Consider the following 24,629-nt stretch of genomic DNA (forward strand, 5'->3'; position numbering starts at 1 on the left):
AATAGTAGCCAAATTGCACTAGTGTATGGCCAGAATTACCCTCAGACAGACAGTGTAGCGAAAGGTCAGATAATTGGTCTTTCATACTGATGGAGTATGATCACACAGTGTATGGCTAGCATAAGTGATGCATTTAAATGTGACCCCTGTGTTCATATATGGGTAATTAGAGATGCAATACCTGGAAAAAGCAGAACACATACATACATACATACATTTTATTTATTTATTTATTAACAGTTTCTTATATAGCGCACACATATTACGCAGCGCTTTACAGAGAATATTTGAACATTCACATCAGTCCCTGCCCCAGTGGAGCTTACAATCTATATTCCCTACCACATGTACACGCACACACAGACATTCTAGGGTTAATTTTTTTGTTGGAAGCCAATTAACCTACCTGTATATTTTTGGATTGTGGGAGGAAACCGGAGTACCCGGAGTAAACCCACGCAAGCACGGGGAGAATATACAAACTCCGCACAGTTGGGCCATGGTGGGGATCGAACCCATGACCTCAGCGCTGTGAGGCAGTAATGCTAACCATTACACCATACATACATACATACATACCTCTGTGGGGATTCAGTACTGAATCCCGGCGTTCAGAATCCTGACGCCGGAATCCCGTCAGCCGAAATGCCGACAAGGGGGAGACGTGGATCGCCCCCCCTTGCGGGCTCGCTGCGCTCGCCACACTAATTTATTCTCCCTCCAGGGGTGTCGTGGACACCCACGGAGGGAGAATGTGTCGGGATTTCAGCGTCGGGATTCTGAACGCCGGTCCCAGACCGCCGGGATTTTAACTGCATCCCCTCTGTGGCTAGGAAGCCTAATGGCTGGGAAGTCTGCTAGGTGGGAAGTATGGCAGTGTAATGTATGTGGATTATATAGATATGAAGGCGTCTACCGGCTCTCCCACCTAATATCCTGCTTTTATATCCTTTAAGGCAGCGCAGTCTCCTCTCAATTAAACTGCAGAGCTTTGGTAACCTCTCCTGGTCTCCTGTAGCAGTCTGGCAGAGCTTTTTACCCTGTACTTGGCTGCCTGTGACCGATCTTCCTAGCGGGGGCCCACAGCGTGGTGCTCCGGACTGCCTTTGCTGCCGCCGCACAGAACAGGTGACCCTTTCTGCAGCCTCACCGGAGCAGAGTCTGGGTGGTCAGTGCACCCTGTCTTTCGCCCCGGGCTGGTCCGGCCTGACGACTTCCTTATAACTAACCCAGGATGCCTCACTGTGAACGCGGCCATTTTGGACCCTCCTTCTTTGTCAGAAGTGCCTGGAGCTGCGTACTGGAATGCCCTTTTCCTGTTTACTCCTGCTCCCTCATATATGAATATATGCTAGACGTTTTGCTAGCCACCGTCATCTCATTGCTGGTTGCCTTCTACTGTTTGGTTGGATTCCTTCCATACTGTGCTGTATTATCCTTGGAATCCTACCCGAACCATGGCCTCCTCTTTGCAACAATTACTGCATGCTATCCATGCCTCCACTCAAAGGCTCCTTCGTGAGCTGGATGTAATTCAATGGGATGCACTCTCCTGTTACTCTAGTCCAAAGCAAAGTGATGGAGAGTTTGCAGATGCTAGGCCTGTGTATACAAATCCTGCAGTTGTACAATTTGACTTGCCTTCACCCTTATGTACCCCTGGGCACTGTGATGAATGTGTCGTGGACGCTGTGCATGTTTGTTCCAAGCCTGAAACGTATTCAACTCCATCAGCTCCACAGATAACTACAACTGCTCTCGTCTTTCTCTCTATGTCAAATGACAGAGGGGTTGGGAATACTGAGCCTCTTGGTGGCTATATCACAATACCTGCTAATCCTGATATTGTACATTTGGATAGGGTACCCCTCCCTCATGCTACCTATTGATGGAGTTGAGGTCAATATATTTACCATCTGTAGCCCTACTCTTCTTATGGATCTTAAGTCTGCATCCACTTTGGATTTGATCCCATCATTGAATTTACCTACATTAAAGGACTATTGCTGCAACATGTCTGGCTGCTGTGACGCCACCGTGATTTCCCCAAAATACGTCCATTGCTTAATATCTATACTGACAGTTCTATCGACTACCCTGAATTACTTTGGGTGGGACTGGTATTATTTTTATACCCTCTCAGGATGTTGAACATTGGCTGAACTAATGTTCTATATTTCTTTTGTTGAGGAAACGCTCTCCAACTGTGTTCGATTTTCTATTTTCTTTTTGTGTTGTCACCATTTCCTATATGTCCGTATAATACGATTCCTGCGGTGTCCGGTTCTGGTGGGAGGGGAGGGCCGGGCCTGCCTGGCCTAGTTAAGGTCATTAGTTTATGGTCCTGATTTATTATAGGATTTATCATCCTGTATGTATGTGTTCAATATAGTTCATTTAGTTTTGAGGGTTTGTTTTGTTAGATGGACATTATTATCTCCATATTGGCTAACTGTTTTTTGATATGCTGCTATTCTAACTGAACCACTTTAATGCACAGTTGATCCCCAGATATATACCTCTGTATAGCTCTACCCTTTCCATCTTCCATATCGAAGATATTCCTGAACTCCTTCAGCTCATCTCAACTTCTGTCTACTCAGCTAAACTGAAATTCATCACCTGCAAACCGTATCTCTCTGCTGTCACTTCCACACATTTATTGGATACACTGAAAATAGAATATTCTTTTGTTTAGCAATATCTGCTGCAGTCTGTCCCCAAACAGGAAATCTCTGTGTATTAGTTGGGTAGTGGGCTGGTGGTTATTACCTTGATTAAACCTTTTGTTGTTGGTGGAGTTTTAGGGGGTGGGCTGTATACCCATCTGAATTTGTACATAATCAATACCTCTGTGGTCAGGAAGGCTGTTAGGTGGGAAGTATGGCAGTGTAAAGTATGTGGATTATATAAATATGACCATCGGAGATAAACAGAAGAGAGACAAAAAAACAGAGAACCTTTCAACCTCCACCAAAGTGTATCATTCAACGCATTGCAATGAATTACCTAATCCACCAACACCTGCAGACTGCACACGCTGACTCAGACCTCCCTGTCTAACTAATATCACTAGTTACATTTTCTCTGTAACCATTTCAGTGTGAAAGATTCCACATCAATTCTCCCTGCAGTGTAGATGTCCCTCTACACCTGCTTCTCACATTACTTACCCTAACTCTGTATGTATTTTTCTTCTTTCCATTTTGACACTATCTTTCTGAGCTACACTATTGTACAGGAGCCATGGTTCCTCGATCCTTTGCTATACCTATTGACTTTGCATGCTTTCTGCCCTCTGGCAGGGTGTGTTGTGGCACGGGCCACAGTGCTGTTAGGGGTCAAGGGTGCAGGCAAAGAAGAGAGAAGGATAAAAGGAGGGAGAAGACTACTCGGTCCGTCCACTCTCTCTACCTGCTGCCTCATGTCCTGGCCATCCCTGCCAAGCTTACTTCTTGGCTCCAGGCCTCCTTGTCTGCACCTCATGTCACCTGTCTGTCTCCCCCTCCCTCTAGACCAGGCATGTCCAACGTTGGCCCTCCAGATGTTTTGAAACTACACATCCCAGCATGCTTTGCAATAGTTTTAGCATTCTCTAATAGCAAAACTGTGGCAAAGCATGCTGGGATGTGTAGTTTCACAACATCTGGAGGGCCAACGTTGGACATGCCTGCTCTAGACTGTAAGCTCCTTAGAGCTGGGTCCTATTTCCTCCTGTTCTCACAGCACTCTTCTTGCATCTTAATTACAGCTCTCTTACTCACCTACAATCTATACCTGTATCTCTTCTCACTCGCTTCCCTACATCTCAGCTGTATCGTGTACTAAGATTTGTGCTGTTAATTGTTACTTGTAATCGGTTTACGTTCTGTTGCTGTTAGGTTTATTTCTGTGTACCCTGTACTGTTCTAATGTGTGCTAAATGTATGGCGCCTTATAAATAAAAATGTAGTAGTATATTTATATAGAAAAGACTGTGCATCTACCTGTATGCAGGCTCCTGTCTTCAGCTTGCATAGACTGCAAACCAATGCCCACCGACTGGGAGGGATGTGAGAGACCTTTGTTATTGGCTCCATCCTCTCAGGACAAGCGATGCTCACCTGCAAAAACAAATAGACATTATTGATAAAATTCCAATGAAGTAAAACATTTTGTTAGTCTAAATATATCGTCAAAAGCCTCAAGGAGTTCTAGCGCTAAATCTTACAGAATGCTCTCAATAAAATAAACCACCAAAAACACATACTTTTATAGTTTGAAAAGTCAGGAATACCCAGTCCTGGCAATGCAGAGTGAGAAAAGGGGTTAGAGGTTTACATCAGTCTGCTTAACCAGGACTTGAAAAAGGAACTGCAGTCCAGAAATATATAACGGATATTGCAGGTTATTAAGCAAAAAAGCAATAAGACAAAATGTAGTGTAGTTCGAATAGGGCCTACACACATGCCAATATTAATTCATTTTCCCCTACATCGGTGTTTGTGTGCAGGGTCTATAGTGACAGCAAATGCGCGTCGCTGTCTGAGATTGATGGGCAGTGTCAATCAATCTTGCTGGTCACCAGTGTTCTCCACCGAGAACACTGACAGCTTGCTCTGTGTATGCTGAGTGACAGCGGTGCACCACTGACTGACCTAGCATAGCTAGGTCATCCTACACAGATCGCTGTATGTGTGTGCGTGTGCACGCGCAGGGCAGCCGAGAGGGAGGGGGAGCGGGTACTAATTACCTGGGATCAGGTGTCCTGGTCCAACCTCTCCCTTCCCCCTCTGTCCCTCCCGGGTAGCAACAGCAGCACACACTTCTACAGCATGTGCTGTGCTGACAGCAGGTTCAGCATGAGTGTCTCACTGACAGCGTGAGAGGTCATGCTGAGCCTGCTGTCAGCAAGCACATGCTGTAGGTGTGTGCTGCTGCTGAGATTACAATTTTAAGAGTTTTCTTTCACCCTCCTCTAAATATTTTGTGGGTGTGGCCTAAGTGCGGGAGGTGCCCACACCTCCCACACCCCCAAAATTTTACCGGTGCCTGGCATTCCTCTTGGCTGCCGTGTGTGTGTGTGTGTGTGTGTTAATCCCCTTACAGGTGTTCTTATCCTGGCACCTCTCAGACTAAAAAATGTCCTCTACCCACATTAGTAGAGTAGGCTGCAGGAGTGCTGGGTCAAAGAACTCCCTCACCAATAGGAATCAGATAATATTTTCATTGCACAAAGTTCTAAGTTCCACTGTGGGCTATCCTATAGTGGTCATCTACCACTGCTTGCATAAGATGTCCTAAGAAAAATGCAAGGCTTCCAGCCAATGAGAGGGAAACAGCAGATAGAGCTTATACCTCCGGTATCCATAGAGCACAGCTCACATGGGCCCATTTGGTTCCAGTTCTTGTGGCCTTCATGGCTCCTCCCCTTTTAGGACACAAAATACACTGTGGGTGAACACCCAGAACACAGGTCCGACATAGCCAGCTTCCATCTGGGACCTTCAGTATGCCATAACATGCCTTGTAAAACAGATAAACATGACTAAGATATGCTTCTCATAGTTAATATCTGCCATAACATAACCCCCCAAAAACGTTCACATATACCGTAAGGGTATTCATACTTCATAATACACCTTCCATATAAATCTTTTGTTATGAATATCCTCTCATGAAGTGAAAATGTTTCTGCCTTCCAGGAAGAGCCTTTAAATCAGGCATGTCCAAACTATGGCCCTCCAGCTGTTGTGAAACTACAAGTCCCATCATGCCTTGCTAAAGTTTTGCTATTAGGGAATACAGGTCGAGTATCCCGTATCCGAATATCCGTTATCCGAATTATTCCGAAATACGGACATTCCAGAAAGTGAAAAAAAAATTTTTTTTTGCTAAAAACTCACTGGGGACATATGTAACAGCATCACTGGGGACATGATATGTAACTGGCACTATATATGTGCAAGACAATGATTGCTTGGCATTCAAATTCAGTGCTGAGATAGTACACACATTTTGTTTCACGTTTTGAAACCTTGTTTTTTGAACAATTAAAATATGTTTGTGTGTATTTTATGTGGTAATAAAATATATTTGTGTGTATATTATGTGTTTATACAGCATAAATGCAAGATACTTCAAAATACATCATTGAAATATTAAAATATTCCGAAATACGGAATAATCCGTTATCCAAAATTCTCCTGGTCCCGAGCATTTTGGATACGGGATACTCAACCTGGTATTAAAACTATGGCAAGGCATGCTAGGATGTGTAGTTTCACAACAGCTGGAGGGCCACAGTTTGGACATGCCTGCTTTAAATCATCCATTATGGCGGTGGTTCCCAAACTGGGTGCCTCGAGATGTTTGCAGGGGTGCCTCGGGTTGGGGGTCCACGACCAAAACAAACAATTTATGCGCAAAGCGATAGGCAAAACCAAGGCTGGTGGCTGCCAATCATAAAATGCATGGGCAATTAGAACCACAGCTATGTTCCCCACCACATAACTGAACAGTTAAGCACAAAATACTATATTTTTTTATGTATCCATAAGAAACTTTTTGACTAAGGGTGCCTGGAACAAATGCTGATATTGTAGGGTGCCCTGGTCAAGAAAGTTTGGGAACCACTGCATTATGCTAAGGATGTTTTTTAGATCCCATTAATTTACATTTACATAGTGTGTATAGGTCAATTCTACCAGCTTTATAAAAAGGTACTTAAACCTTGAAATATGTTTTCACCTTCAACCCCTGGATAAGATAAATATTTGACAAATATTAACCTAATTGACTAAATGTAGGACTATGGCGAAACATTTTATTTGGCATTTCTCATGGTTTTCATCAAATATTGTTCTTTGAATTAGCACACACATTGGTACATCATTCCTGTCCTTTGATGTACATACACAGATGTATCATCAGCAATAACCTGGCATGTCACAGCTTAATTAGAAGGTTTTGTATGATCAACTGTGACAAGCATGCAAACCAGGCCGAGAGTGAGAGAGAGAGGCTCTGTAACATATGTTAAGTTTCACACAGACATTATGGTTTTATTTCATCACATTAATTAGAGCACATGTATGTAAGTATGGGGTTAATTAACTTAGGAGACATCTAAAACAGCACATTTCAGCGCAATCTACTGGCTTTGTGTATTATGCATAAAACCTATACATGCAGTAGACGGAAATTAATTTTATCACCGATCCCTATGGGGTTGTAAAGTACAAACTACACACGTTAGGTGGCAAGTGTAAGTGCTCAAGCACCACATCGGAAGGATCGCCACACATCACCTATAACAGAACAGACCTTTATGACTTACTGTGGTAGTACTTTTCCAATGGAACACTACTATGTTTAATGCACTATTAAAATGATCTTGCACAAATGAATATAAAAAACTGTTTAAATATAAAAGATATACTACTACTACCTAGAAAGTAAGTTGATAAAGCACAAGCTCTCATGGTAGGGGTGTGTGAGGACAAATCATAAGCCTAAATCAGTCATTTCCAACATGTGATTAGCGCTCCTTTTCCCCTACCCAACCACTCCCTAGTTCTCAGATTGGGAAAGGCCTTGTACTTATTAGGTAATAAGGCAGCTTTAAATAATACTAACTTATGTGAAGTTCTGGCTGCCGTGAAACAGTGGTAACAGTGGATAAATAAATGTGTAGTGTACAGTCGGTGTGTCTATTTAAAAAAAAAAAAAAAATAGACCCAAAGAAAACACTGTGGTGTTTCTATATACTGCACCTAAATATCAGAGTATCCAATTATATGACGGACCAAAGGCTGCCCACCTGGTGCACGCAGATGTTGCACCGATCACAGAACACCATATCATTGCCTTCTTCGCTGTCAGGGGATCGGCACACATCACAAATGACATCTTCATCATATTCTATGCCCAGGCCCTCTTCTGTCTCGATGGCATGATTCATGTTTTCATGACAGTGGCGTTCCAACACCTCCAAGGTCTTCTCCATAGTGCTCTCATCCACAGGAGCACATCCTGTTATAAGAGCAGGACGTTAGGAACTCTCACATCAAGTGATCACATGAACCTCCGTTCCAGCCAATGCATACACCAAGATTTACAATACATGTTATAAATAAAAGGGAATCCCACTTTGCCAGAAATATACCACGTTATGTAATATAACAGCACTTTTCCTGCTGTTGTCATTTAATATGTTACATATACATTTAACTGACCTTTTCTTGTTAAAATAATTATTGGTACTACAAAACACATGCACATTAGGTAAAACAAAAAAGATAAGCAGCGCACACAATAATGTAAAAATTAATAAATATAAAATTATATAGATAGGATTAAATTAACTGAAAAACATTATATAAAAAGCAATGTAAAAGTGAATAAAATATAAACACCCACAAATATATCAACTGTCCCGGAGAGGGCGTTCCTATAAGTACCCCTAAATAATAATGGGAATATATGTATGTGGATATTTACCACCATGCATTGGGTAAGGGCAACATCTGCTGATGTCCGTGTGGTCAGCTCAAAGCTGGTATAAGTGACCGTATGTCCATAGGAGATGCTTTGCAGAGGTAATTTTGCACACGGAATGATGGTATTGCCTGTTCCACGATAACAGTAGTGTCCAGAAGTGGATAGGTGGCTAATTCCACGGACCTCAGAAGGTTCCAATTGATGTGGGTCCCAAGGGGTTGGTGCGGACTACAATCTGGGTTTCTGTGTGACAGTGGGTGTCCAAGCAGCTCACTGATGCAATTTGCTAAGCTTGGTAGCGTTATCAAAGGCGGGTGGGCTGTCTGTTCAAGGGCTGGGTAGATATTTACCTAAATAGTATGGGTCACATGACATATCCGTCCTGATGAAGACCATCCAATGAAAGAAAATGCTTAAAGGTGGGTTTTAGGCACTTAAAATGTGCTTTTCAAAGAGCAGCTGCTTGTGGAGGTATTTAGTAAGATCCCTTCAATGTAAAATGAAAATGGTTATTTTCCATTGAAGGGATCTTACTATAAGAACTTAAGACTACGCAATCTAATAGGGGGTACACACCGTGAGATATGAACTATTTTTCTATTCAATTTTGCTTATAGAAGCAAAATTGTATAGAAATCCATGCTTTTCTTAGCATTCGATGCAGATTCGATCCCAATGCGCGTTCTTTGGCAGGCAAGACTATCTAGTGGAAATCTAATAGTAGATAGTGAAAATCTAATGTGTTCACTGCTGCATTCGATTCACATTCAATTTCAATTTCCTGCCTGAAGGCCGAATAGCAAATCGGATAGTGCAAATCGAATGGAAAAATACAGAAAATTGAAAAGGAGTAGAAAAATCTTCAGATGATGTCGAACAGGCAGAATCTAATCAAAATGGAGTACGGAATTGAACCGGGAGTACCCACTTTTAGTCCTGTGTCACGAAATTTTAAATGGATAAAAAAAAAAAACAATTAAAAAGGAGCACATATTATATAGTGCCCATATAAAATAAAATAAAAATTACCTGCATCTAGTCTCATGCTGCCAAAAATCATTCATGTATTCATGCAAATTCAACATGTTTACATGCTGATGAAATGCGTTGCTCTACTCCAGGAAAGTACTTTAATGCATAGTCATACATCTGCTATGTAATAAAGCTTAAGTGTCCCAGAAATAGTGAGCCCCACATCCCAATGCTGGCTGCCGCACTGCCCCCTAATGCAGCCCATACACTTGTGAGATATTGCGTACAATCATGTGATTACAATACATCGCAGCAACAAATTGCATGACAATCGCATGTGTCACCCGACGTGATGCACGGGCACGTTAGAGAAATCTCGCATCTCAAGATATTATGTGCTACACATATTTATTGCACCGCATGTACTTTTTAAACACATTTGATTTATCATAATGTGATGTGCAATTGGTCAGTTTATATACCCCCAGATGGCCTATCCCTCATTACCTCACCCGATTCCAGGGCGCAAGGGCCATGCGATTAATCGCATGGTTGTATGCAAATCGAATTCCAAAAAAAGCACTTGAGATGCAATTTATCTCACAGAGAGCTTCAAAGGAAATTGCAGCACGATAGCTCATAAAACACAAGTGAAAATTAATATTTTTTTTAAAATCCATACCATGCAGAATAAATGCTTTAAATAAAAAATGCTTTAAATAAAAAAGGCGAACTAAGAGCTTTGGCTAAAATAAAAGGATTCTACTGCAATAGTAATAAGGATTTTTACATTGTCGTTAAGGACTCCACCCTCCACATACTTACTGAGTGACTTCTCTATTTCTTAGCTTTAAACAAGTCCAGCAGCAGCTGTGTATGTGGTCTGCAATAATTACCCATGTCCGCCAGCTCAAGGTTGCACTGTTGAAGCCAGAGTAGGTCCATATCATCAAGGTCATATCGACACATACTTTCTGCCAACTCCAATATGTTGATGTATCCAGGCTCTGCTGGCTCCTGGCTCGAACAGTGGATGTACTTTCGTGGACGAGAGTAAAGCACCTCCTTCACTTTTTCTGCAATCACCCTAAATACCAAAAAAAGTCAGTCATTGAAACTAAAGAGTAAATGAACTTAGTGTCGGGGGAGGGGAGGGCTCATATTACCATAAAAGTTAGCATATGCACACCTGAGAGAAGGTTGTGGAATGGAATCTGGGTTAGCGGGTACTTGGACACCCTTTTCCCATTCTTGCTTCCAAGTATCGGTGAAACGGTAATATTCTTCCACGTTGACATGTTGGGAGTCTGGAATCTTCATGGCACTGATAAGGTCTTTACGGAACACCTAGAAAAGCCGTAGACATGATAATTAACCTAGGGTTAGTCCAGATCACCATGCAAACAGATTTGCTTTGATGCATTGAAAAAATAAAGACAAGGAAATGATAGATTTAATAAGGTTTTTACATGTTTTTGGAATAGTTGCATATAAAAAAGTTATTGTTATTATCTTTTAGAATGATAGCAAGAATCTGATATATTATTATATATAATATTTCTTATAAGAGGTACCTCCACATTTCCCTTACATACGCTTTAGTAAATCAAGTCCGATGGAATTGTCAACATGAGGAGATTCCAGAAACTCCATGCAGTGACTATTAAATGATGTATCCAACTGACAGCAGCATGTGAGGACAAATCACGTAGAAGTCTGTGGGAGAGCAGGTTTCCCAATAATGTCCATGTATTAACACAAAGCAGGAGGAAACCTGAGGACGCCACTGTAGTTTTGAAAATGTTCACTTTGCGATCCAAGCTTACTGTTATTTAACAGCAGCGCCTCCTTGAGGCCAATAAGCTTCATTTGTGTACTTCATTCTACAGCAGAATCTTAGTATCCAACCAATAACAATTGAAGGAATTGTTAAAATGCATACTATTTATACGATATATGAAATGTATCAAACTACACAACTAGCCTACAGATATAGATTTCAACTGACCTCACAAACAACTTCAGTAGGTATACATCAGGGGTGTGGATTATTAGACAGACAGTATATTTTTTATGTTAATTTATTTATTTATAGGTTCTTATATAGCGCAGCAGATTCCGTTGCGCTTTACAATAGTAGACAGTGATAAAACAAACTGGGTAACAACATACAGACTTGGAGGTAGGAGGGCCCTGCTGCAAGCTTACAATCTATAGGGATATAGGAGGGAAACACAAGGACAGGCACCAGTAATAGCATAGCAGTCCCACCAAGTTACAAGTCCAGAAGGGTAGCTATATAATACATAAGTGCCTCAGAGGGTTATGCATGTAGAACTTAAACATTATAGGCTTGCCTGAAGAGGTGAGTTTTCAGGGAACGCTTGAATGTTTGGAGGCTATTGGAGAGTCTTATTGTGCGTGGAAGGGCATTCCATAGGATGGGAGCAGCCCGATGAAAGTCCTGTAATAGTTAATGTCGACACATGTCAACATGGACCCCCAATTAGTGTAACACTAGTCAAGCTTTTGTCCTGGTACTTTCACATTACCAATTGTAATTTTATGTGGATGGAAAAAAGTCTGAAAAAACGAAAAATTCATGCCTTTTCACGGTTTATCTGGATACTTGGTTCCAGTATATAGATCTACAGTGTCCAGATAGACAGTGAATAGGTCGACAGGGCCAAAAGGTCAACATGAGTTTTTCAATTTTTTTTACTTCATATTTTACAATCAACGTGGACTACAATTGAGAACTGTGAAGTGTTGGGAGCAAAGAGAGGCACCAGGCCCAAAGCATAACAAACAAAGCAAGCCATGCAAGGGTACTTGTTACACTAATTGGCGGTCCATGTCGACAGGTTATTGACATTAAAACAAAATATTTTTTTCTCAACTCATGTCGACATTTTCATGTGTGGAGATTTGGGTGAGGTATGTTTAAATGGAAATCTAAATTGCAGTGTAAAAATAAAGCAGCCAGTAATTACCCTGCACAGAAACAACATAACTTCCCCAAATCTAATGGATCACTTAGAAAACGCCCCTACACAGCGCAACACTATCGCAGGGCGATTAATATCCAGCATGCTGGATAAATCCAGTAATAAAAAAAAAAAGTATAAATTAACTTTTATAAACAATCATATAAAAAGTTAACGCAAGCAAGACAACAGAACAGGCCAGCCTAAGAACACCTAAACATGGTCTAGAACTTCTGAAAGTCTACGATTTATACAGTAGAGACAATGGTGTGACTTCATTGTCCTTACAGCAGTAGGCATACTTTTCTTATACCCCTTTTCCACCAGCCTAAAAAGACATTTTTTTCCGGTTTTTGACCCAGGACTCTGGTCAGTGGAAAGGCTACAGGGAGAAAATACTTAAAAAATACCTGGATCTAGTGACCTGTTTCTTTACCCTGGACACCAGCAGGGAATAATGGGTAAAACACAGGTAACGAGCTGTGGAAAATGCTCTTATCTGAATTTTTTGCCTGTATGACACTGACCGCCTGCCCACGCCCGCGTTTCTTATTTCAGTCAATCTGGGAAAACAGTGACATGAGTACGGCGATCATCTACCAAAATCCATGGTCAAAAATCCTTTGCCTGACCTGGGATTTTAGCGGGAAAGCGATATCACAGGGGGGTTAATTGTCAAAACACAATAGGTTGACGAGGTCAAAAGGTCAACACGGGCAAAAGGTGAAGAAGCAAGTATTTCATGATTTTTTTAATTTGATTTTGATCTACTCGTTCATACTTCACCATCCCAGTGAGCATAGATGGAGACTATAATAATGTCCGAAGCATAGCGAGCCATGCGAGGGGACACGGTACACTTATACGATGTACTGGTCAACAAACACCCACCCCCCCCCCCCAAAAAAAAACAACAACATGTGTTGACCCTGTTGACTGTCGACCAGATCACCTACACCAAAGTCTGCAGAAAGAAGGTCACAAGTCCAAACCACAAAACGTAAATATAAAACGTAAATATTATATATATACACATATACGTACATACATACACATATATACATATACATACACACACACTTAGATACAATATACAATGGATTGTAGAAAGTTGCTCTGCACAGTATCATCAGAAAGCACCCTGCCACAGGGACACTTAGAAATAAAAACCTGGTGGCTTCAGGCCAAAGGATATAGATTGAGAAATTCTACAACATTCTTCAGTTTCGTAATGTATAGTGCCCAAACTCCGGCACATACCCCTATTTCCCAAGACTTCATTGATCTCCAATGGATATCAAAGAAATACATGCACAACCCCTGAAAATGCTGAGCTTGCTTCCAATATAATTATTCATAAGACGAGGAGCAGTAAAGAAGATCATGGCAGTAGCCTCTTTACCTCACCAGTGCTCCTGTTCTTCCCTTCCTCTACTTCATCTTCAGTCTCCTCAATAATTTCGACACCTATTTCAGAACTGATGCTGATTTTAGTTCTACCAGCTATACCCCTATTTATGCTGTATTTTATCAACACACCCTGTACGTTACCTTGTAATTTGTTTTTTTGTTTGCCATGTACAGCGCTGCGGACACTTTGTGGCGCCTTATAAATAAACGAACTACTACTAGCCAAGAGAACGACTACTACAGCCTCTACAGATCACTTAGGTAAGGAGCTCAAACAATGACTATATAGAAGCCAAAACATTTCTTGAGCCTTGTTGCTATATATACCTCGGCAGATTTCTTTTCTTCCTCAGTTGTGTTTTTGGCTTTGTTCCTGTACTGAAAACAGGAGGAAAAGGAAGTTGAGGGACCTGCAAATAAAAAAAGAATACATTACTAAAGATGCAATACGAAAATAATTTGTTTTAAATTAAGCATCATTACAATTAATTTAAGCATCATTAGAGCTTGTAGTGAATATGGGACCATACTCACTGGTGAAGATCCCCCCCCCCCCCCCCCCAAGACAGTGGGGTAAAGCAATAGGTGGATAAGTGGAGCATGGCACTTTAAAAAAAATGTGTTTAAGACTGACTGGCTGGCTGTTCCCCCTCTGGAACACTGGAGGTTCAAGACCGTGAGGATGTTCCAAAGCCCTCACAGGTGGGAGAGTGCTGAGGCACCTGCAAACTGCATGTCCATACCGAGTGTCTAAAGTCGCACGGGTGTTAAACCGATAAAACAAATAAACTTGTTTTTGCCCAACCAGTTGAGTAACAGAAGCCCCCCCCGACAGGACATGTAGAATGTGCCGAAATGGAAGAAGGTTGAGGCCAAGCAAGTCCCTGCAAACCACATCATATAGGACAAACAGAGCATCAGATTTCCTACAAGAAGCCGTACTCTCAACACATATCCTCTACTGTTGCTGATGGGTCCAGTGTCCGGGAATAGTATTGTGGCACTTTGTGGTTTAGTCTAGATGCCATCAGGTCTATCTGTGGCTATATACATGCCTGGCTCCACTGGTTCATTTCTAAAACTGCATTGGAATGGAGGGAAGAGGGGAAGGAGACAGTCATGGGGCCAGATGCACTAAGCTTCAAAAGTGATAAAATGGAGATTAGTATGTTAGATGTAGTATGTTATTTAATTTCATATATATGGTGTCAATTTTTGTTAATATATTGTATTGGTATTTTTATGGTTTGATATTACTTATGTACCTATAGAATAAACCCTTTTTAAGCATAAATATTTTTTTTGTGCCTGGAGTACCTGGTTAGTGAAATTAGCTTTTAAAAAAATAGCGCTGAATCTTCAGTTTTTCTCAAATATAGTCTGTGACATGGCAAGTAGGAGCTGATTGGCTGTCTCTCTCTATTTTATCACTTTTGAAGCTTAGTGCATCTTAAAAAAAAATCAGAGTGCCAGGCTCCACACTGTCTTAAAACTTCAGTGTCCCTAGTGGATGAAGGGGAAGCTACAATATTTGTTATACATAAAGAATACACCAATTGAATTCAACAGTCACATTGCTGGATCACGGTATTCTGGTAAGCAGCCAAAGATGAAATGGTATTTGTAGAGCCCCTTGCTAAGTAACATTGCTAAATGAGCAGTTCTACTTCAATGATGTTCAAAACACCCCAAAATTCATAACTCTTTGATGTCATATAGATGTCAGTGTGTTTTTATAGGTAGATTTTTTCAAGCGGTTATTAAGTTGCTTGAACACTTTATTGGTAAACAAATTTTATTTGCTTTCAATAATAGACCAATGAACATGATTGTGTAAGCACCAGGTGAGGTCATAAAGAAAGGTTATACTTTTACCTTATCCAAGCCAATGGAGCTCAAATCTTTCATGATGGTACATTATTCAGATGAATAATGCCTCTCAATGACAACAAACCAAGTGAAAGAAGGAAGTCTGGTGTGACTTACTTTCATTGTCTGAGCTGTCGCTGCTGCTGAGGTGCCTGAGACGTTTCATCTTCACGCATCCTAAAGATACAAGGAACAACAGAGAAAAATAAGCCACAAAATACTAATATGTGAACAACGCTCTACTGCCATAATACAAATTAGTTTCTCTCAAAATAACACTGTTAACATTGTTAAGAACTATTAAAACCATTCTCTTGGCAATATTCCAACACATTATGTAGCCATATCTTTAATGCATTCAGTTTAAGTCAATTTCAATGTAAACTGCAGCATTTAAAACAGTTAAGTATATTGTAGACTACACTGTCGGGAATATTTGAGTTCTGTACTTACAAAGCACAAAGTTAAGGTCCTTCATACACTAGACTGACTTGTCCTAAGGGCAAGTTGGACCCAATGTCTTGAGCTCCCTGGGAGTGCTCACTTATGATTTGGCACTTGATGTGCTGTTTTTTTTTTATGTACAATTTTTGCATGTACTCCCAGAGAGCAGTACCGCTCTTTGCTGCAGCAGGAGATTCAGAGTGGGGAGAGAGCCGCTCCTGCCCGGCATTTCCCTCTGCAGATAGATGTGTGCCCACACCTATGCACCTGGTTGGATGCGATACATCGCGGATGCTAAAAAGCACCCGCGATGTGCTCCACATACAATTTATCGTATGTCCAGCCCTCCCAAGCATACGCGCACGGTGCTGCGCATTATCTCGGGTGTCATACACATGCGATTTGGGCAGATTTCTCTGCCTGATCCACCGGAATCTGAAGAAAATCGAGTCCCAATCACATAGTGTATGGGATTTTCAGTGTATGCTATTAAACCATCCAATCAACAAACACTTTCTGTGTCTATTACCATCTATGTCACTGGTGTACATTCATATTGTTTTTAAGAGTTTTCATTACAGAGATAAATGCTCAAAATAAGCCTTGTGAGATTTTGTTTTAAGGATTATTGTAAAAGTGGAAATACTGGGTTATTGAACTATGAAAATCCTAAACCAGATTGGTTATTTTCATAAAAATTGTCCTAAAAACCTATATTCAAAACAAATGATGTACAATGATAACTCAACAAATCTTTTTCCAAATTTACCAAAACTGGTATTGGACTTACTATACCTGTAGGCACAAGTGAACGTGAAAGAGGATTTTCTATTCTAAAATGATTCTGAATTTGTTTAAGGAATTGCATGAGGCAGAGAACACAATAAACTGATTTTTCTACAGACTCAGATTATGAAAACACTGCAGATGACTGGGTTCTGGGCAGGGTCACCTATGTAGAGAATTAAAAAGCGAATAAGAATCTTAACTGAATGCATAAGCTACTGTGTATTCATTTAAGTTAAAAATGGCATCGGTTTAAAAATATTTTACCTCAGGAGGAGACTGGAATTATAGAAATTGGATGTGATACTAAATAGCACATTGTGAGGTGCAGAACCAGACTGCCGAATTAGGAACTGTTTATGTCTGGAAGCATTTTATACAAGCAATGGAAATCTGCCAAGTCATCTGAAGAAGGGATATGACACCTGCTGCAAAGCAACATATTTGTAAGCCAGCTGTATCATTTCTAAATGTTTTACACAATTATATAACACCTAGATAGAATTGTAAGTGTTGATAAAGTAGAACAATCTTTTGTTGAACAAAATAAATAAGGATTCCTTTCAAAGTGCCAATCTGCAAGATGCTGATAAATCATTGCTTACAATTACAATCCTGTGATTGCACACTTTATAATTGCAGTGAAAATTGCTGAAACATATTCAAATTACTATTGAGTAATGTGTACTACTTTTGAAGGTTAAAGGCCCAATCAATACAATCCCTCGAAGAGAATCAAGTTGCCCACAATTTGTGCAGTAAACGCCCAGCAAACACAACTACTTCAGGGCATCCTCATGTCAAGCAATGTGACATAGGATTTACTTGATCCTCTCAGGGAGGAGGAGAAAAGACACATTCTACAGCATAACTTCTTCCTTGTATTGAAACCAAGCAAGCAGAGTACAGAGAGGGCAGCTGGTGACCTCTACCAACATTACAAACTAGGAAAATATGGCTTGCACAGAAAAAAAAAAAAAAGAGTGAAGTATATAAACCTTAGATGGACAATCAAGATTGTGAAATAATCTTTAAATGTCTAATGAGAAATCAGAAAACAATATACAAGAGGTCACAAAACTGCAGTTGTGGCAGCAAGGTTGTCCCTATGCCCAATGTTGGCATTTCACTTGTCACCATTTACGATGTCAACAACATCCACAAACGAAAGAACATTGAAATAAAATGCTGCTAAAGCACCCACGTGTGTGTGTAAAATAGAACACCAGTTAAAAGTGCATACAAAATGTTGTGCTTTGTACGGTCTTGGCAGGGTGTTAGAAGCTTGTTCACTATTGTACAGTATATCAAATTCCCTGTAGCACTGTCGGCCCAGTCAACTTGGGTCTCACCCAGGTGACAGAGACTTGTAGTCTCACAATGCCTGAAGAGCCACAGGTGTCCAATGCCTGTATTACTGGAAGGACTTAATGAAAGTCCACATAAAACTTCATTATTTTGCACCAAGCAGTGACACAAAATCGAGGTATATATAGCTGAAAATTAGTTTTGTAAGAAACACAGTCCAAATCCACAAATGTACATGATTCTATTATACTGCTTGTATTATAGCAAATTTACTAGGTTTTAAGAATGTCCCTGCAGACTTCAAATTCACACCATTTCAGTAGGAGCCTTCTCCGTAAAGAAAGAAAATAAGATCAACCACCACTGGGAATATGAAAATATAAGCATAATACATATCATGTAAGTACATGGATATGCATAACGCAAGCAATTTGCTAACAAATGTTTGTAGAACAAAACCATATAAGCATTTATATAGAATAAGTCTAAATATTACCTTACATACTGCAGGTCAGCTGAGAGGAGCTGTATACACGGCTGTTGCACAGCAATCCAAATCAAATTCCTAGTATACGCAAGTATACCTGGCCAATAAAGCTGACTGATACTGATGTCCTTATATTTATGTATTAACAGTTTCACATATTCCGCAGCGCTTTACAGAGTATAGTTTAACATTCACATCCGTCCCTGCCCCAGTGGAGCTTACAATCTATATTCCCTACCACATGTACACGCACACACAGACATTCTAGGGTTAATTCGGTTGGGAGCCAATTAACCTACCAGTATATTTTTGGATTGTGGGAGGAAACCGGAGTACCCGGAGGAAACCCACGTGCAAGTATGGGGAGAATATACAAACTCCGCACAGTTAGAGCCATGGTGGGAATCGAACCCATGACCTCAGCGCTGTGAGGCAGTAATGCTAACCATTAAAACAGGGTAACTGACCCAAGATCCTGCACCTTTATGAAATCTTAAGCTGTGTACACACGGGGGCGATAGGGGCTGAAATCGCTGGGAATATGGTCGCTGGCGACCATATTCCCAGTAATTATCCCCCGAATCCGAAGGGCTGATATCATGCAAGCCATAACCTTTGTGAAGGTTCTTGGCGCTGATGAGAGGCCGAAAGGGAGAGCTCTGAATTGATAATGCTGATGGCGAATAGCAAATCTTAGGAACCGCTGGTGTGGTTCCCAGATAGGAATATGCAAATATGCGTCCTTTATATCCAGAGACAACAGGAACTCCCTTGGCTCCAGGCTTGCAATGACTGACCTTATAGATTCCATTTTGAACCTGTGGTACACTATGTAGTCGTTGAGGTGCTTCAGATTGAGGATGGGTCTCATCGATCCGTCCGGCTTTGGTATTAGAAAAAGACTGGAGTAATAACCCAGCCTTTCCTGAGGTTTGGGGACAGGTATAATGACCCCTGCCTGGAAAAAAACTTTGAATAGAGTTGACCAGAGCTGCTTGTGTTGTTGCTAAAGCAGGTAGGCCTGTTGTAAAAAATCTGTTCGGCGGAGCCTGAACAAACTCCAGTTTGTACCCGTGTTCCACAATTTGAAGCACCCAACTGTCTCCGGTTACCCGGAGGAAACCCACGTGCAAGTACGGGGAGAATATACAAACTCCGCACAGTTAGAGCCATAGTGGGAATCGAACCCATGACCTCAGCGCTGTGAGGCAGTAATGCTAACCATTAAAACAGGGTAACTGACCCAAGATCCTGCACCTTTTTGAAATCTTAAGCTGTGTACACACGGGGGCGATAGGGGCTGAAATCGCTGGGAATATGGTCGCTGGCGACCGTATTGCCAGTGATGGGAGTGTGCCCCGGTGATAAATCGCCAGGTGCGCGCTCCCGTTTTCAGCCCCATTCTAAATCGCTGGTCGCAGGAGCTTGCTCCTGCGACCAGCTGATTACCTCTGAGGCACCGCCGGCAGAGGTTCCCCTTCATCAGCGACCATCTCTGGTCGCTGAAGAAAAGGAGAAACTGAGCAATATATCTCCCCGTGTGTACACACCTTTATAGTCAATTAAATAGGACTAGCCAAGTCCAGTGTGTAATAATGAAACCCCCCCTTAAATCTGTTCAGGACACAGTTTATATAAATGAAGAATCTCTGAAGTGTAGTGTTTGATTGCACATTGTTCTGTATATGAGTAAATTCAGTTTTAGCAAACAAACGGTAAAAATTGGTTAGATGCTCAGAATAGACTAATCTGACTTAAGCAAGACAGAATGAAAGTCACATTTTACACATTGCTGGGACAGTTCCTGTTTTTCTGAATGCAAATGTGATGCATCTTCTGGGCTTCAAAAACAATATTACACTATAGGACGGGTTGGGATCGTTCGGTCTACAGCAACTAGGTCGACAAGCGAAAAGGTCGACAGGACATTGATTAACACAAGCATTTGGTCGACATGGGCAAGGTCGGCATGGGGCTTTCCACAGGTTTTTTACCCGAATGTTGACATGGACACAGTTTGAAGTGCACCGCATCGCTCACTATGCTTCGGTTACACTATTTTATTCTCCCACCAAGCCCTAGTGGCATGAAATACACCCATCCACTAGGGCATGAAATACCGCCTGTTGGCACATGTCGGCTTAAAACAGTAAAAAACCCTGTGTCGACCTTTCGACTGTCGACCTAATGCTTGTGTCAACCCAATGAGAATTTCTCCGTCCCGACACTTTCCAGCTCTGCAGATCGGTGTGTGCCAGCTGACTGCTACACATACGATTTATGTTATGTGCAGCTCATTCGACCTCCGACTCCAATGTATACGGAATTGCACATCGGATGTCATTCACATGCAATTTCTCGAACCAATGGAATCGGGTGAAATCGGGCCCAAGGCAATGGAACAATTTAAACATGAATAGGATAGTCCTAAAGATATTTACAAATAAGGATCAAAATAGGGTTTGAGGTACCAATATGGTTACAAAGGGGTAGACTAGATGGCCTGAATGGTTATTATCAATCAAATTCTATGTTTCTAACAGAAATTATTTTACATTAGATATTTATAGCGCTTTTTGATTAAACATTAACAGACTGGTTTAAAGATAATATGTATGTAGGTGGCAGAAAGAAAAGTAGACAAAGTTCTTCCTATAATTACTATACTGAGCTCTTTAAAGTAATAGCTGAATTTTAATTTATGTTTTAGTTCTTGAGTTTAGTAAGTACTCCAAATTAAAAATCTTTTTTGCAGGAAAAAAAAACAAACAAAAACAAATTACAAGTGAAAATGATTCCAGACAAATATATATGCTAATACAGGTTGAGTTTCCTTTATCCGAAATGCTTGGGACCATGAGCATTTCGGATAAGGGATTTTTTTTTTTCTTAACATACTTACCTGGACCCCCGGTGGCCTTCAGGAGCTTCTTCAATGGTCTTTCTAGTGTGTGGGCACCTTATTTTAACATTATCTAGTTAACATAATTGTATAACAAGGTCAATGTCTACATCAGATTCTCAGGAACAGAGAAATCAGCTGAGCAATTCCACACGGTACTGACACACTCATATTTTAAATGCAGCAAGGATAAAGATCAAAATAAATAAAAGGTAAAGAAAATTAAGTAATTGTGTAAATATTTTTTTTAATAGACAACAGTTTAGTACTGTAAACGTGTTTAAAGAAAGTAGACATTGGGCATTTAGTAGAGAGAGTAGACAACCCCTTTAGTAAAAGATTTTAGTTATGCAGAGACAACAATGGAATATATTTAGAAATCCTGAAGAAATGTGCAAAACAGTTTAGTTTAAAATGTGTAATAACTCATACATCTATAAACACTGCAGTTTTTTTTAATGCCCTTCAACAGTTGGATGCTTAAATTCAAATAGTTACAGATATAGCTCAAATAGACCACATTGATTTGACACCCTACAAAAGTGAAATGCTGTGGTCCTGAAACAGACATAAAAATGGCTTTCCGGAAGGAGCTATCCATGTTATAAAAGGGGATCATCATAGCCTGCTCAAAAGGAGGTACAAGTTTGAGAAACATTGTGGTTGAAGAGTGCTAAACAGGGAGTAGAGAAGGAAAAGGGTTTGTCCTATGCATACCATTGCACACAAGTTCCAAATGGCCACTATTGTGCTGTTTTTGACAAGACTACTTCATAGGGAGGCCCATGTGCAGTCTAATCCCAAAATCCCAGGATTGGAAACTCCAATCCCGGGATTGAAATCCTGGCCAAATCCGGGTATCCCGACGATACTGATCCCAGGATAGGCCACCCTACTCCTATAGCGTGTTCTATATAAAACAACTCAAGTGGGGATACAATTGTGACACGTGCCCTCAGCTTTCCATTCATCGCAGGGCTAGCCAAACCTGTCCTCAAGATCTACCAACAGTTCATGTTTGTCAGACAACCTGTGAATCTATAGTAGGAATGAGTGCAGCATGTTTGAACATGTGACAGTTAGTAATCACTACAAATGTACACTAGCTAGGGGATTTAGAAACAGTGGACCGTTGGTAGATCTCTAGGACCGGATTGGCCAGCCCTGATCTATAGCAATGGATGCCTATCCGAGAAATTGTTGCTTCGGCACACATTCCCAGGCTGCAACATTAAAAGAGTTTAGCCATTTTACGTGGATAAACCGGATACCAACATGGGGAACGTGGCACAGAGACTGCCAACATGGGGAACGTGGCACAATTTAATTCAACCCAATGTTTCATCAGAAAGGAAGTGTCATAGGTTACAAATATTTAAATGACAAATTTAGTTAGGCTGGGTATGTGTCAGAGAACATCCACCGGCCAACATATTGGGACGACTGTACACTGCATGATGCAGTGGTGCGATATTGCAATTTGGCTGGAAACGACAAATTATACCAAGATCATTTAAGTGTGTATCTGAATAGAATTATAAACATATATTGTATCTAAAACAAATGTAAAATTCTTAAATCGCTCATGCCAACACTCCTGCTCTAGAGATGATTGCAAGTCTCTCTGAAAACAGATTAGATATGTAATTCTAAATACCATGTCAAAAGCAGCAGTCAGGTTCTGCAACATGAATATAAAAATAGGGAATTCAGGGGGAGATTTATGAGGCAGTGAAAAGAGTGGAGATGTGTGCCAGTGGACAGCTAACTATAATTTTATAGAAAGCACACGATACCTCAAAGCTGATTGGTTGTCATAGGCAACTTCTCCAACCTATTCACGGCTTCATACAGCTATATCTTGTGTCCACAAGCATGACTTAAGCAATTCTAGGAAGTCTAACATACTGTAATTTGTTAGTATAATGCCACTGGGTAATTAACTCTATAAAAAAAACACTGCCCTATAATTTTTAAATCTAATTCTAAGTCAGTGTATATCCACAAATGTCATGGTTTGCAAAAGATATTTATACCATGTATTACATACTGTAGTTTGTATGCTTCAGCAAGTATTGTGTGCGAAGTAGTGAGCATATGCACCAACAATATATTTATTTTAAAAAAAAAAGAATTTTCTTCGTTTTAGACCTTCTTTAAAAAAAAATGGTAAAAAAATAAAAAGTTCCCACTCCCACAGTACAGTGGCAGAAGCTCAGAGTTGTTGAGCGTTCACATGGTTCAGTCCCAGTGGCCATCGATAACTATTCTCTGTCGCTGGCCGCCAGGTTGCTGGAATCAAACAGGAGGGTGGGAGTGCGGGAGGACGGTGTGGAGCTGCTGTTGATCTTCCAGATTGAGCAGAAATAGACTTTCAGGCAAATCTGAATGGTAGGTCAATATGGTCAAAATGTAGACATGACCAAAATGTCCGTGGTGCTATGGTCAACACATGAAAAGACCAACATGAGTTATTGGGGATATTTTTCCCTCGGTCATACTTTTATGTATGTGCCCCACACTATAAAAATGAGTGACGTGACCAGTTATATTTTATGGGCAACGCTACATTAATAGTGTTCATTCTAGCACCCTGCACCCAAGTTTGAAGGGAACCATTTTAGACTTGATATATGACTACAGCAGATTACGGACAGGGTGCTAGAATGGACTAATTTTATTTCATTATCCCTTTGCACTATTACAAATGCTTAACATATACATACACATTATATACACACACATCAAGTTCTTTGTGCAGAATGTGACCTAAGGCTGAGTACACTATACAATATATAATTTGTATAGACAAACTATTTGAATAGCCAATGTACCTGTGGGTGTGTACAGTTGATAGCCAACAGGTCTGTGACCAATGTAATTTACAAATATATCAGAAAGGCCCTGCAGCACGCCAGATATGGATATATCTTGGCCTGTGTGCACAGGTGGCCAACGAGCCAAGGAATAATGCTAGTTGCTT

At 40.8% G+C, this 24,629-nt stretch overlaps 1 protein-coding gene across 1 annotated transcript in view; it reads right to left on the reverse strand.

Moving 5' to 3' along the window:
• Positions 1-24,629, reverse strand: part of JADE3 (jade family PHD finger 3) — a 50,752-nt gene that overhangs the window by 18,566 nt on the left and 7,557 nt on the right. The window contains exons 2-8 of the mRNA XM_083168749.1: positions 15,837-15,896; positions 14,178-14,260; positions 10,643-10,800; positions 10,350-10,540; positions 7,802-8,013; positions 5,338-5,505; positions 3,987-4,103 (exon numbers count right to left, since the gene is read on the reverse strand). Coding sequence (XP_083024875.1) covers positions 3,987-4,103; positions 5,338-5,505; positions 7,802-8,013; positions 10,350-10,540; positions 10,643-10,800; positions 14,178-14,260; positions 15,837-15,885 — 978 coding nt within the window. The 5' untranslated portion in view covers positions 15,886-15,896. The remainder of the gene's footprint in view (positions 1-3,986; positions 4,104-5,337; positions 5,506-7,801; positions 8,014-10,349; positions 10,541-10,642; positions 10,801-14,177; positions 14,261-15,836; positions 15,897-24,629) is intronic.

This window comes from Crinia signifera, chromosome 2 (assembly GCF_055691185.1).
Source record: "Crinia signifera chromosome 2, ASM5569118v1, whole genome shotgun sequence".
Lineage (NCBI taxonomy): Eukaryota > Metazoa > Chordata > Amphibia > Anura > Myobatrachidae > Crinia > Crinia signifera.